The sequence below is a fragment of the Peromyscus leucopus genome, chromosome 8b (assembly GCF_004664715.2).
Source record: "Peromyscus leucopus breed LL Stock chromosome 8b, UCI_PerLeu_2.1, whole genome shotgun sequence".
Taxonomy (NCBI): domain Eukaryota; kingdom Metazoa; phylum Chordata; class Mammalia; order Rodentia; family Cricetidae; genus Peromyscus; species Peromyscus leucopus.
In genome coordinates this window covers 62,885,985-62,901,555 of record NC_051086.1, presented here as the reverse complement: position 1 = coordinate 62,901,555, position 15,571 = coordinate 62,885,985, and the positions used below count along the sequence as shown (strand labels likewise).

Sequence of the window (15,571 nt, the reverse complement as noted above, 5' to 3'; positions counted from 1 at the left end):
ACACAGGGATCCACATGACTTTTTAAAATGGAAATGAACAAAAATTTTCTCAAAGTTTAGCATGTAGTATTAAAAATGTTGTAGTTTTATGGGTGGAGGGTGCAGCTCAGTAAGAAAGCACTTGCCTAACATGTATGAGGTCCTGGCATCAATCCCGAGAACAAAAAATAAATTTAGAAGGCCAAATAGCCAGATATGTCTATAGTATTTTATCTATCCATTTAGTTTTGAGACAGGGTCTTAAGGAGCCCAAGCTGGCCTTGAACTTGTTATGTAGGCAAAGATGAGCTTTGATTCTTGATTGTCTTGCCTCCACTTTCCAAGTGTAAGGGTTACAAATGTCTGCCACCACACCAGCACAACTTCAAATGCAAATTTCAAATGCAAGAGAGTATGTAATACTTCAAGTAAAAACAAAATTATATAAGGCAGAGACAGTAAACAGCATAAATCACAGATTATAAGATTTAGCATTACTAACAACTAAAGTTAGATTTACTAATTACTTTATCTATTATGTAAAGATATGAGATCACATCAGTGGTTTTATATTTTCTTTAATATTAGTGAGTAAATGGTCATTTTCATTGGGGTGGAAAGAAAGAAAATACTAGTTGGGGCTAGATGTACCAATCATTTCTCTATAGATGAAAACAAAATACATAGAAAAAAAGTTTAATGACTCAGGTTGGTCCACTTTAATTTTTTGAGACAGTCTTATAATGTTCAAGATGTCCTCAAACTCACTATTTACCCAAGGAGGACCTTGAACTTCTGACCCTCTTGCTCCCACCATCCAAGTGCTGAGATTAAAGGCATGCACAACCATGATTTTCTGTGGTGCTAGGGAAAGCATTCTAACTGAGCTACATTCTCAGCTCTACATTGCATACTTTTTCTAGTTCTTACATTTTTATCCATTCACCTAATAAACGTTTATGAACAAACTTATTTTGAAATACTGGCTATATGCCAGGCATTCTACTTCCCTACTTTCTCAATAAACTTACCCACTGAGAACAAGGGACCACATTGGCAAGAGCCATAGCAATAGGGAGCTCTCCTTGGTCCCCCATCATTGTGACCAGCTCCACAAGTCTCTCAAACCGATCTGCCAACACTGTTTCTGCAAGTGTGTCGAACTCTGTGCCTTGTTGAAGGATTTTTGTCAGAACTTCCATAAATGTAGCTCTTGTCTGGAGATCCTTGTGATAACCTAAGCCTGACATGGACAGACAGATACAAATTTACTACCACAGCCTGACTTAAGCAATTTTTGTTTTACATGTCATGTCAACTCTAGGTTTTAATTTTTTATTTTATGTGTATAAGTGTTTGGGTTTTTGTTTGTTTGTTTGTTTGTTTGTTTTGGTTTTTCGAGACAGGGTTTCTCTGTGTAGTGTTGGCGCCTATCCTGGAATTCACTCTGTAGCCCAGGCTGGCCTCGAACTCACAGAGATCCGCCTGCCTCTGCCTCCCAAGTGCTGGGATTAAAGGCGTGCGCCACCACACCCGGCCGTGTATAAGTGTTTTTGCATGCATGTATGTCTGGGCACTACATGTGTGCCTGGTTACCACAGAGGCAAGGGGGCACTATCATATTCCCTAGGTGATTGTGAGCCACCACGTGGGTGATGGAAACTAAACCCAGGTCCTCTGGAAGAACAGCTAATGCTCTTAACCACTAAGCCATCTCTCCAGCCCAGCTCTCTAGGGTTTTGTATTTCTTTTTTGTTTTTATTTGTTTGTTTGTTTGTTTGTTTAGAGACAGGGTCACTGTGTAACTTTCACTGGCCTGGAACAACCTGTATGGACCAGGCAAGCCTTAAACTCACAAACAACCTGTTTGCTCCTGGTTGATGGGATTAAGGGCATGCACCACCATGCTGGGACAGTTTTATGTGTAGCTTTCATTTGATCTCACCTATGGAGTGCATGAGTCCACTGTCCACATTAGCATTGAGTAAGTTGGACATTGCAAGCACTGTACAGTGCCTCAAGGATGCCAGCCTTCGAGACATGCCACGTTTCCTGCCACCAGTCTGTGCGTTTTCATCTTCAACTTCACTACAGTCATTCAGAAGGTTCATAAACAGGGTGAAGTACCTGGGAAATACAAAGACTGACCTTTACACAGTGAAGGTCACATCAACCAGAAAGCTAAACATGCATTCTGAGTGATCATATATGACACTATGCATGGCCATGAATATATGCTTTTCTAATCTTGGAGTAAGAAGTCAATGTAGTTCATTATTAAATTGCTGTGAGAATTATTTTATCCTGGCAAAGTACAGTATTGATTTCAAGACACAGGCACAGAAGATGTGCAAGGTTTCTTGGCAAATGTGTCATTTTTAATATTTAGCATACAATATTCATGGTCCAAATAGTTTAGACATTGTCTTGTTTGTCTTGGGGGGGGGCTGTTTGTTTTTGTTTGTTTGGTTTTGAGACAGGGTTTCTCTTTGTAGTCCTGGCTGTCTTAGAACTCGCTTTGTAGATCACACCGGCCTTGAACTCAAAGATCTGCCTGCCTCTGCCTCCTGAATGCTGGGATTAAAGGTGTGTGCCACCATACCTGGCTTAGACATTGTCATTTTAAATGACTTAATGACACAATCTAGATTTATTACAAGAAATTCAATGATCACATTATTTTCTTTAAAAAAAAAATTATCTTCTAATCTTGGCCCCATCATTGCACAAGTAGATATGGTATGTTTTATAAGAACAGCCAATGGCCACAATACAAAAGTAATTAGGTCTTCTTTTAAATACAATAATTAGCAACTTAGTTACATTTCTTTGTTTGGGAGGGAAGAAGCTATATTTGCTTTTTTGCTTTGATTTTTGGTGGTTGAAATTTACTTAAGAAATAGCTGTGATTTGGCCTCCATCAGTTCCACCCCATCTCCTTCTTCGGGCTGTAGTGGAAGACCGGCAAGGAGTGAAACTACTGCTTCCATGCTCGCTTGGTCCAAATCCCTAAAAAAAAGTAATGTAGAAACCATGAGCCTTCCAGACACCAACTCTAGGGCTCTCCATTTTTTTGATAAACTATAAGCACAACCTAAGCATCAGTAAATATGCCATGCCTAGAACACACACAAAGACTGCAAACTTTTAGCCACGTAACTTCTAACATAATATCTATGTCAAATCAAAAGTATGGGGCTGAGGATGTAGTCCAATTTAGCATTTACATGTCTTAGGTTCAAGCTCCAACATCACAGTATAAAAATGAAAATATTCAATTAATCAAGGAACCAAATAAAGAGTATATACTATGAAAGTTATACCTGGCCAGAGAAAAAGATGAAGTTGTCATACTGTTCATAGTTATCATTTCTGATATGCACCAATCATTTGTCATTAAAGCAAATCTAAGCAATTATGCCTTAGAAAGACTCAGCATAATTACAGTCCTCAATCAATACCTTTATCTAATCATAAAGTAATACGATCTAATGCTTTATGCACCTTCTTTCTCAATAACTGTTGACCATTCTTCCTAAGCCAACACCACTTCCCTAGTCCTCTCTCACATTTGTTTCAACTAAGTCTTTCCCTTGAAATTAAAAAAAAAAAAGAAAGAACTTTATATATTTCAAATACGAAAGCTTACCACCAACAAAACAAGTTAAATACAGTGTGTTATAAATACTTAACAGCCATACCTGTAGTGGTTTTCATGAGTAAGGTAAAAAATGACAGTTCTTAAAGGTCTCTCTGTCTTTACCTTGTAAGACACTTTACATCATCATCTGCTGCTTGGTTTGACGTTCCCATAACCCAGTCTGTTAGGTATTCTACCATCTTATTCCTGCAGAATGATGAAAAGGAAAAGAATAAACAAATTTTTAATACACACACACACACACACAGTTTGATAATTTAGACAAGGGTTTTATTGCATAGTTGTATAGCCCAGACTGGCCTTGAACTTCTGCCTTAGCCTTCTGACTGTTGGGACTGCAGGTGTATGCCAATATACCAAAAGAGCCAACAGTCAATGAATTCAGTATGACTTTATAGAAGAAACACTGCTATCAGATGTAATGAAATAAAAGTCAGAAGGGCACAAAAAGATACAACTTGGATGCTGGTCCTTTGCACTGGCACTTTCCTATATTGCCAATGTGGAAACAGAATTAAACTTTTAGTGCCATGAGTTAGTTTAAGAAAGGGAGGGAGGGAGGGGAGAGAGAGAGAGAGAGAGAGAGAGAGAGAGAGAGAGAGAGAGAGAGAGAGAGAGAACCCAAAAAAAACCCAGATTCCCAGAGGAGCAGAGCTTTGAGAAACTTGGGACGATATTCAGAAAAAGAAAGAAAACAAATATGCACAACACTTCTTCACCCACCTCCCCTTCCCCATAGAACCAAGCTTTTCTTCACAGCACTTCACATAAAAGACCCGATTTTGCTCTTCTGAGAACTCACCTAAATTTCATCTCCTGACAAAATGAGAGGTCATCTCTTCTTGCCATCATTACTTCAACTAACTGACACAGTTTCGTTTTTATTTGAATTGCATGGACCATATTCCCAAGCACACGAACATATCTAATTAAGCACAGAATAAAAAATGATCAGATATGGACAAAAATTAAGGTATTCTAAATTCTTTAATCTTCAAGTAAATTTAACTTTAAACATGATTAATATTTAAATTTTGTTTCAGTAGGAACATACAATTTCTGATTACCTTATTGTCATAGTCTACACTAGTCTGTAATAAAGAATGACAAAATAGTTCATCATTCCCATTACCAGTGCATAAGAGGTCTTACCTCTTCAACTATGTCTCTGCTATGTTTCAGTAGCAAATGCTTACCTGACCAGGTTTAACATCATTGCTTCAATGCTAGCTTGTCCCAGGTGCTCAGAGCTGCCTTCGGTATGATTATCCAGCAGGTTCTTCATTATGGCTATGGTTTGCTCTACAAACTGAGTATTGCTATCAGTTAATAATACCTACACAAAAACAAAATACATTAGTGGTGTTATATCAATGCACAGAAAACAGATCACAGGAAAATGAAACTGACATAACTATCACATTCATGCACACCATAGGCAAATACACAAACACACTGATATACACAGGTACTAATACCTATATCCAACATTTGTTAACTCCAGTAACACCCACAGGCCTGAGTGCTTTAGAAGCAGGCTAATCCCTAGATTACATGATTCTTTTTTTCTGTAATTATGTCAATTTTTAAAAATTGTAAGTGGACTATCATTGTTGGTACCTAATTTAAATAATTGGAAAGAAAGTCTTCATTTATTTCAAACACATTATTGTACTCATAGGGAAGGGTAAAAAACAAAGTGGAGAAGACTTCACCTGTCCTTGAGAGTCAAAAAACTTGCTGATGGTATTCTTCAGTTTGTTAAACAACATTGGGTACAGAGCAGGACTCAGCTCCAGCCCCACCAGGTCTTTAACATTGGTCCGTATCTGAAGGCCCACTTTCTCATGGTTACACACCATCAAGGACAGAAGCCGGTCCATAAATCTGCTGACAGGGGTATCAACATTCCCTTCTGAAGACATCATGGAAATCATAGACCCTTTGCGCTCACTGACAGGGCCCATAGGTGGGCTGTAGGTCGCCAAGCCAGAGCTGCTTCTCTGTTGCAGGCACACCCCACCAAGGGCACAAAGGAAGCCGGTCATGTTGATCCACTCCTGCAGGGAATCTGTGTCAGACAGGTCTATGGATCCACCTCCACTGACGTGGGACATCCGCCTCTTAACAATGGTCTTATGAAGGCTTTCTGCAGCCTAAACACATTTTTGTGAAAAGCATAAATTCAACATAGATTAGATAAAATTTTACAAATTACTCTTTCCCATTTCTTCCAGTAGGAAAAGTACATCTTACATTTTAAAAAACAAAGCTTGAGCCGGGCGGTGGTGGCGCACGCCTTTAGTCCCAGCACTCGGGAGGCAGAGGCAGGCGGATCTCTGTGAGTTCGAGGCCAGCCTGGTCTACCAAGTGAGTTCCAGGAAAGGCGCAAAGCTACACAGAGAAACCCTGTCTTGAAAAACCAAAAAAAAAAAAAAAAAAAAAAAAAAAACAAAGCTTGAAATTATCATATTCATTATTATTTTTTAATTTTAGCTTTATTTTATGTATATAAATGTTTTGCCTGCATGTATATCTGTGTACCATGTGCATGCCTGGTGCCCAAAAAGGACAGAGAAGGATGCTGGATCTCTGGAAGTGGTATTACAAGCCATTCTGAGCCATCATGCAAGTGCTGGGAATGGAACCCAGGTCCTCTAGAAGAAGAACCAGCGCTCTTATTCACTGAGCAATCTCTCCAGGCCCTACCATATCTTATTAGGAGCTATTTAATATATCTTTGTCACAGCTTGACTAATAGAATCAACCTGAAGTGTCAAATTTCTTTTAAAAAACCTCTGATATACATGGATGAATCTTAAAACAAGAGGAAACACTGTCAGTCACAAAGGCCCACATAATCAAAGATCCCCTTTGCATGAAATGGTGTGAAAAAGCAATTTCCTTTTTTTAAATGTAGAAATAAAACATAGATTAGCAGCTCCTCAAGGCTGGAGGTGTGGACATAGAAAGGTAGGAAAAATGGCAAGTCGGAGCTAGAAATAGCTAAAGGGCACAGGTTTGGGGGAGAGAGTATTCTTTGAGAGGATAAAAATGCATTCAATTGACTGTGTTGACTGAGAGTTACACGACTCTGTGACTAAACTAATCACTGGACTGGACACTTTATGAGAGAGGCTATGAATTTACGGTATATGAATTATATGCCAATTGACACCGCTAACCTGCCACTCCCACCCTAGACTTTCCTGGTCTAAACAGTTTTTCTTTTTCTCTTTTTCTTTTTTTCTTGTTTTTTTCAGACAGGGTTTCTCTGTGTATCCCTGACTGTCCTGGAACTCTCTCTGCAAACCAGACTGGTCTTGAACGCAGAGATCTGACTAGCTCTGCCTCCTGAGTGCTGAGATTAAAGATGTGTGTCACCACCACCCAACCTAAACAGTTTCTTTCAAAGACCTAATAACAAGAGACTATGGATGATACAGATCAATTATACACAAATACCAATTAATTGTTAATTGCTAGAGTAACAGATAACTGGTGATAGTTGAGGATTGAAATAATACACTTGATAATAATAGTTAAATGAAATGCCCAAAGTTTAAAATTGCATTTAACTTTAAAATGGGTTCTAATTGTCTGCCCACTAGATCCTTTTTAGAGTATCTAACAATACAGCGTCATGAGCCAGGCAGGGTGTAACCAGACAGGGTGGCACACATCTGGAAACCCAACATGTGGGAAGCTAAGGCAAGAGGGTCACCGCAAACTCAAGGACAGCCTGTTCTACAAACTGAGCTCAAGAGCAGCAAGAAGAAATAACCAGACCTTGTCTCAAAACAAACAACATGCGATTGTTAAGAGTTTTATTTTTCTCTATCTACAGCTGTTACATCTTTTCTAAAAGTTCTTTGAAATACTTGAAGGAAATACAAGAAAGAGTAAATGAATGACCCAGCTAAGTGGTTTCTAGCAGACATTTAGTACTTCTGTGGTGATGTAACATTTTACATCTCTACTGTCCAACATAGCAAATAGATGCTCAACTTTGGCTATTGTAAAACTGAGAAAATAAGTTAATTTATTTAACTTAAACAAGTTAAAACTTACATTCTAACAGATACATGTGGCTTACAAGATTAGGCTGTACAGACTTGGATGAACCACAAGTAGTCTTAAAACAATTCTATATAGTATACTACTCTGAGTAGCTCACAAAGATTACTTAAGTAGAGCAAGAAATCAATTAATACACAAAAATTCACTGCACAAACTCACCTGGCCATCTTCCATTTTGGTTTTTGGGTAGTTAAGGATTAGTTTTGTAGCCTGTTCCCATTTTGCATGTGTGTCTTCCCAAGCCTAAAATGAAGTTAATTATCATTAAGAAGCAAGTTTAGGGGTAAACTCAAAATCAACATGGAACTACCAGGTTTTGAGTAGAATATCCTACTAGCAAAATGCACAAAGCTCAGATATGCTTCTGAAGTTGCTGCTTATCACATAGCTAAGAGGAGGCTTCTAACATGAGGGTAGGGACCTGGAATGGGTGCTGCTGCTGCTGCTGCTGAGGCCATACCTCTGTGTTTCCTGCAGTGGGGTGCTCAATGCGCCTTAGCAGGGCCATCACTCTCTTCTGAAGCGCTGCTCTTCCTAAGCAAAAACAACAGCAAACCCAGTGAGTGCTTAGAGCCAAGGAACGGGCTGAGCCCCACACGGAGCACAGTGAAAGAATGGAAGAACTGACTCGGATGACCAAGCTGAACACACACTCTCACCAGCCTCCACAAGAGTACTCATTTCCAAGTCCATGAAGACTAGAACAAAAACAGCCATCTCCACACCTATGTTTTCCAATCTCCTCATTTACAATTCAAGCAGAGTAATTTCTATAGTCTACAACTAAAAGCAATTTACAGTGCCAGTTATTAACAAAAGTGTCCATCAAAAACATTCAGTAAAAATTCTATTTCAAATGTCACTTAATTTCATCCTACCTTGTTCAGAAAAGGATTTCATGTAAGCGATATGAATTAGCCCTGGAAACTTTCAAACTGTTGTCTTAAATACACTCCACTGTAAAAATAATTAGATGTCAGTCAAAGTAATTGAGTTAAAAAGAAAGAAAAAAAATTACCCACATTTACCTGTTGACATCATATTGCTGACAGAGGCAAATTCCATGAATGTGTTATAGTTGGGCAAGAAGTTGTGTACTGACACTTCATCCACCCCACACCGGATATCTGCTTCCTCACAGAGGTGGCGGAAACAGGACATAGCAACCAGAACAGCTTCCGTGTCAGGACTCCACAGAAACATGTACAAGGCCACTTCCAGCTTGGTTTGGGCTTGTCGGCATATGGGTGGGGTTCCACTGCACCCTGCTGTGCTATCCTGGGAGGCAGGGGGAATATATCTACAACTTAGGTGACTTTACTTGCAAACTCAACAATATACCATCTATCACTGTACACAAAACTAAAATGAATTCTCCTTTTTAAACATAAGATCTTTTCCTGGTGTACCTTACTCTAAATGAGATAACATGAACCACTATAAAGCAAAATGGTATTGTGTTTCAATTCAAATCTGTATTATCTTAGATTCCAGAAATGTAAATAAAATCTATAACAAATATTCAAGTGAGACACTAAAACACAGAGTCTACTGCAGCAAGACTTTAATGCACTTATGAGTCAACCATGAAATGACAAAGGAAGAGGAAGCAACAGGAAGCACTACTTCATAGAGGGAAGGAATAAACACATGGTAGTACTGACTGAAACAATGGCCCACAAACTAAACACCGCAGCACAAGATATACTGATCTGATCTGACGTTCCCCAACCATTAACTGCAGAAATACATTACAGAGCAAATACAAAGTACGCAGGCAAAGCACACGCCGGCTGCTACAGGGCTTAGTGTGCTTTCCCGCTCAATCAGCTACAGTAAAACTTAAGGACAAAAAGGCTATGTCTGAAAAACAAATTCTTCCATAGTGATTTGGTAACTGCTCATATTACAATTTATATTTGAAGGACATTCACATATAGAAATAAATGTCCTGCTGGGGATAGTGCTAATACCTATAATCTCAGCACTTGTGTGGAAGGGGCAGGACGATCAAGGCTGCCTGGTCTATATGAGACCCAGTCTAAAAACTTCAAACATGCCAAGCATGACTGACTGCACATGCCTATAATCACAGCACCTACAAGGCTGAAGCAGGAGGATTACAGTGAATTCAAGGCTAGCCAGGGCTATAAAGCAAGACTGTATGAACATATAAACACATGTATATATACATAAAAAAAGCAAAAATAAAAGCAAAGAGAGAAAGAAATAAACACTTATTTGTAATACTTAGCAAAATAGATATTTTGTTTTAATTTCAGGTTCAATTTCCATTTGAACCTCCTTTAGTTTAACTTCTGCCTATGAATACAGACTTTCTGACAGGGTTCATGTCAGAATGATTATAGCTATTAGTCACAGTGTCAAACAATCAAGTGCTATTGACATCTCACCTAGTATAATCCTCCCAACAACTCTGGAGCAAGATTATACCCTTTTGATTTATTTTTAATTAGCTATTATTATTAATCACTTTTATTTGGTTTTTTTAGAACACAGTATATAGACCAAGCCAGCTTCAAACTTGTTTCCTCTGAGAGAAAAGAATAAGGCCAATAGTTAAGGGCACTAAGTGCACGCATGCCTGCCCTTCCAGAAGACCTGGGTTCACTTCTCGGCACTCACAAGGCAGCTCACAACCATCTGTGACTCCAGTTCCATGGGATCAGAAGCCCTCTTCTGGCCTCTATAGACTCTAGGTACACATGAGGGCACAAATATACAGGTAGGTAAAACACTCAAACACATTTTAAAAAGCAAAATTTAAAAGGCCAGGGGTGGTGGTATGGGCAGATCTCTCAATTTGAGACCAGCCTGGTGTACACAGGAAGTTCCAAAATAATCAGGGCTACATAGTGATACCCTGTCTTTAAAAAACAAACAAACAAAATAAAAGACCAACTTGTGATCCTCCTGCCTCAGCCCCTGGAACACTGGGATTATGGGTGTGTTTCACCATGTCCTGGTATTTCCATTTTAAATCTGAGAAACTTGAGCACAGAGTTGTGAAGAATTTGCCCAGGGTTCCACAGTGAGCAGCAATAAAACTAACATTCAAAATTATTTCATTGAAATTTACCAAAGTCCACTCAGAAAACTAGTGCAGAAATGATGGTACAGGAGTTACAAAGGAAGTTACCTACCATGGAGGAATTCCCTTTTCCTTTCCGCAGAGATGCTCCAAGAGCACAGGTCCGTAGTAACTCATCATGATCCACTGACATCTGAGTGCTATTCCCACCGGCAGGAATATCACATCCTACTCCACAAAGGAAGAGAAAGTGACAGGAACTTCTGTCCGCCTGCTAGAAAAAAGAAGGGAGTCCCACTGAAGCACTGATGTCCACAGAAGAGGACTCAGTGTGGGCTGACCTTCTGCCTAAGGCAGCCCCGGAAAGCTTCTTCTCAACCCCAATGCTTCACCTTGAAGTAAGGAAAGTTTGGTCAATGTCTTTCTTTCAAATGCCTCTCAGTTGTCTACTCTCCAACATTGCTGCTGAGTGAAATAAAGTCTATTGCAAGAAAACTATAATACTATATGAGTTATAGATAACAATTTTGCCTTGCCAAGATAATTAGAACTTTATTGTTTAAGTTAAGCATTGATTTGACTAGCCATAGCACTTGACCCCTTCCTTCTCCCTTTCTCTGCAACCAGTAGTGGGATTACATGGTAATCCTATGTTTAATTTTTTTGTTAAGTATTTTGTATTTTTGTGTGTGTATATATGTGAGAGTGTATACATATACTTGTAATGGGTGTCAGGTGACCTTCTCTATCACTTTCCATCTATTCCTTTTAGGCAAGTTCTGTCCCTGAAATTGAGGGTTATTTCTCACCGAGGTTGAAAGCCAGCAAGCCCAAGGATCCTCGAGATCAAGATCCTCAAGGTGCTAAGGTTATATCATGCATGGATACCTACATGGCTTGTTACTTGATCTGATCTTGGTTCTTAGGACTGCTCTTAACTGCTGAGCTGTTTCTCAAGCCCTCAACAGAGAACTTCTGACTCACTACTAGATTACCAACACGGACTGTTAGACATTAAACCGAAGCCAGCATGCAAAATTCTTTTTTTTTTTTTCTTTCTTTGTGTGTGTGTGTGGGGTATTTTGCCTGCATTTTTGTTTATATGCCATGCGTCTGGAGAGGCAGGTTGTCACACACTGTGGAACTGGAGTTACAGACAGTTGTGAGTTGTCATATGGATGCTGAAAATCGAACCTGGGTCCTCTAGAAGAGCAGCCAGTGCTTTTAACCACTGAGCAATCTCTCTAGCCCCCACATAAAATTCTTAAGTTTAATATCTTATCTTTGGGATAAACTTAAGTTTACTATGTTAATACAACAAGATACGCCAGAGTCAAATAACCGCCCCTCTCCATCAGCACACCTCTACAAAATTTTATCAAAATGCTTGGTAAGGTTTCTCATAGCTATGATTTTAGGCCTGGATAAAAATTCACTAAATCAAGTATTCTTTAAACTATGTCATAATAGAAAAACTTTGTTTGTTTGTTTGTTTTGTTTTTCAAGACAGGGTTTCTCTGTGTAGTTTTGGTGCCTGTCCCAGATCTCGCTCTGTAGACCAGGTTGGATCACAGAGATCCGCCTAGCTCTGCCTTCCAAGTGCTAGGATTAAAGGCATGTGCCACCACCGCCCAGCATAGAAAAAAATTTAAATTGATTATAAAAATTGTATGTTTAAAGAAATGTAAGGTTCTTTCCTATTCCCCAGAACTCCAACGTGTCTCAAAAGTTCAGAATCTAAACATTTTATTCCAATTAAAAGAAGATTCCTGATCTTTTCAAGATGAAATCATCTACTGACTCTATAGTACTAGAGTTCTCTACCATTAAGCTACATCTCCTGGCCTTGTTTGCAACAAGATCTCAATATATAGTTCAGGCTGGCCTAGAATCCACTCTGCAGTTCAGGCTGGCCTTAAACTCATGCAGGCCACAACAGTACTGGAATTATAGGCACGTGCCACCATACCCAGCTAAAAGACAAACTTTTAGGAGGGGCATACTAATTAAACCTTTGCCCTTTAGCTCTTCGAGAGCCAAGTAATATGGTATGTATGGACTTAAGAATAAAGAGAAATCAGATTCTTTGAGCCTTCTATGATTATAGTAGCCTTCCAGTCTTCATAGGCCTGACCCAGAGTCCCACTTAAGTCAACCAGAATCCACTAACATTCAGATGGTCAGGTCAACGCCCAGAATCTTTAAACATACTTACGTTTCTCTTAAGGACTTCACTGAGAGAGAAGCTGAAGAGGGATATAATCTAGCTGATAAACACTTCTTATTTGGTCCTGTGCTGGTTAGCTTTTTGTCACCTTGGCCCAAGCTAGAGTGATCTTAGAAGAGGGAATCGTAATTAAGAAGATTCCTCCAAGCCGGGCAGTGGTGGCGCACGCCTTTAATCCCAGCACTCGGGAGGCAGAGCCAGGCGGATCTCTGTGAGTTCGAGGCCAGCCTGGGCTACCAAGTGAGTTCCAGGAAAGGCGCAAAGCTACACAGAGAAACCCTGTCTCAAAAAACCAAAAAACAAAAAAAAAACCAAAAACAAAAAGAAGATTCCTCCATTAGGCTGGCCTGTGGCCATGTCTATGGGGCATTTTCTTGATTAATGACTGATATATGAGGTTCTAGCTCACCATAGGCAGCTGCTACCCAGTGATCCTGGGTTGTATAATTAGCAAGCCACAGACAGCAAGCCAATAAGCAGCATTCCTCCATAGTTCATGCCTTGGCTTCCCCCAGTGATGGACTGTCATCAAGACATATAAAGCCAAATCCCCCAACCCAAGTTTTGATCATGATGTTTATCATAGCAACAAAAGCAAATTAACACATCTCCTTACTATTCAAATATTTCCAATATAAGAAATGTCAGGGTGCTTACCTTATTTTTAAGAAGAAATTTATTCCTGCAGATCAGAATTTCCCGTAACCACTTGAGAATTTCTGTGCTACTAAGCATTTGATGGCTAGTTAATTTCTTGCAGATGTAAAAAAGCATTTGTGAACTGCAGTAACATAAAGTTCATTGTTACAGAATCATCAAGAACCTAATATAGACATAATCATACATAGAATGGCATTATTTCATAATATTAGTCTCCCTTGTTCATGGGTTGTATCCAAATGTTAACAACAACAAATTAAAAAGTAATCCATCCTTGCAGTGAGGGGGTAAGAAGAAATCATAAGTTCACATACACAGCAAAGACTGCAAAGATATAGAGTAGTTGAGATCCAGCCACCCCATCAACTTTTATAAAGGAAGTTTCAGTGGAACACAGGCACACTCCTTCGTTCCCATGCAGTCTATAACTGTTTCCTTGCTCCAACAGTAAAAGTGCAGAGTTACAGCAGATGGATGAGCCAAGATCTGGCCTATTCCCAACCTTTAGAGAACTTGTTCTCTGTGCTCTACTAAAATTGTACTGTCTAATAGTTTAGCTACTAGCCACCCACATGACTACTTGAGCACTTTAAATGAAGCTTGTCCAAATTAAGATGGGCTTTGTGAAACACACTACAGATTTTGAAGACTTAATGAAAACAAAAATATAAAATGTCACATTGACAATTCAAATTAATTATATGTTGAAATATTATATACATCAAGTTAAATAAAATGCATTTATTTTAAGTTTTTTCTTTTATAATGTGTTAAATTAAAAGTTAATTACATGTGGCTCCAATGATTATTTTATTAGAGTTTAGGTTTTAACTCCACTTCCAAGTAACTTAGCACACCCAAGTCTATAACAAGATGGTAAAACCTGAAATTTAGGACACACCTTTAGACCCAGCACTCTAGAGGCAGAGGCGGGTGGATCTGTATGACTTGAAGGCCAACCTGGTCAACATACAGAGTTCCAGGCTAATCAAGGTTACAGATCCTATCTCGAAACAAACACAATTGTAACTGTATGGAAGTACATGATACAGGATAATACATGACATAGCAGAACTTTGTAGCAGGGTGATAAAATTTAGCATCATTTTAAAACTTTTATTTTGCATATATGTGATATTTCTCTGACAGTTAAATATTCTAATATTTTCAATCCAAATAAAATACAAATCATAAAATATCTATAGGTATAACTGAATAAATATCACAATGAACTAAATACTATAAATTTAATATTCAAAGACAAAATACAAAATTAAAATTTTAAACTGAATTAAAATTTAAAAGCACATATACCTAATTTCCCAAAATGTCTCTACAGGAGCATCTGGGTTCCATAAATCGATGCTATCTAACTGATGAAGAACCAACAAGGCCTGAAATTTAAAGAAAGAGAGAGTTCACTGAAAATGTTTTAGAAAACTGACACTGGAGTAATTATTTTGCAAATGCTAACAAACTGGGCTGTGTAACTAGCCTTGAGATACAGGGAAAACCACCTTTCTGAGAGTAAATCTGGAGAAGACAATTCTCTTTAGAGCATCACAGACCCAGAACTAACTGCCTTTGCCCCATCATTCTGACTCTTTAAGTGGCATACACAAAACACTGTGAATGAAATCAAAACAATATATACAAACAAAACTACTTTAAGAAATCAAAAACATAGGAGGTGGTGCATGCCTTTAATCCCAGCACTTGGGAGGCAGAGGCAGGCAAAATGGTCTACAGCACAAGTTCCAGGACAGGCTCCAAAGCTATACACAGAGACCCTGTCTTGAACAACCAAAAGAAAAAAGAAAGAAAAATCAACAATATGATTTTAATAATTAATAATTCTAGAACAAACTGTCTCCCCTAAAATTAATACACACAGCAAAATTAACACACACAA

At 38.7% G+C, this 15,571-nt stretch overlaps 1 protein-coding gene across 12 annotated transcripts in view; it reads right to left on the bottom strand.

The window, feature by feature from the left end:
- The window catches only part of Nf1 (neurofibromin 1), a 256,805-nt gene that overhangs the window by 137,361 nt on the left and 103,873 nt on the right, over positions 1-15,571 (bottom strand). For 11 of the 12 annotated variants that reach the window (XM_028866918.2, XM_028866927.2, XM_028866928.2 and 8 more), the window contains 13 exons: positions 14,974-15,053; positions 13,657-13,780; positions 10,885-11,046; positions 8,749-8,998; positions 8,181-8,254; positions 7,880-7,963; positions 5,356-5,796; positions 4,837-4,976; positions 4,443-4,565; positions 3,743-3,826; positions 2,872-2,988; positions 1,925-2,106; positions 1,011-1,222 (listed from right to left, as the gene is read on the bottom strand). In XM_028866918.2, the coding sequence (XP_028722751.1) occupies positions 1,011-1,222; positions 1,925-2,106; positions 2,872-2,988; positions 3,743-3,826; positions 4,443-4,565; positions 4,837-4,976; positions 5,356-5,796; positions 7,880-7,963; positions 8,181-8,254; positions 8,749-8,998; positions 10,885-11,046; positions 13,657-13,780; positions 14,974-15,053 (2,073 nt within the window). The remainder of the gene's footprint in view (positions 1-1,010; positions 1,223-1,924; positions 2,107-2,871; positions 2,989-3,742; positions 3,827-4,442; positions 4,566-4,836; positions 4,977-5,355; positions 5,797-7,879; positions 7,964-8,180; positions 8,255-8,748; positions 8,999-10,884; positions 11,047-13,656; positions 13,781-14,973; positions 15,054-15,571) is intronic. The other variant, XM_028866919.2, reaches the window with a different exon arrangement.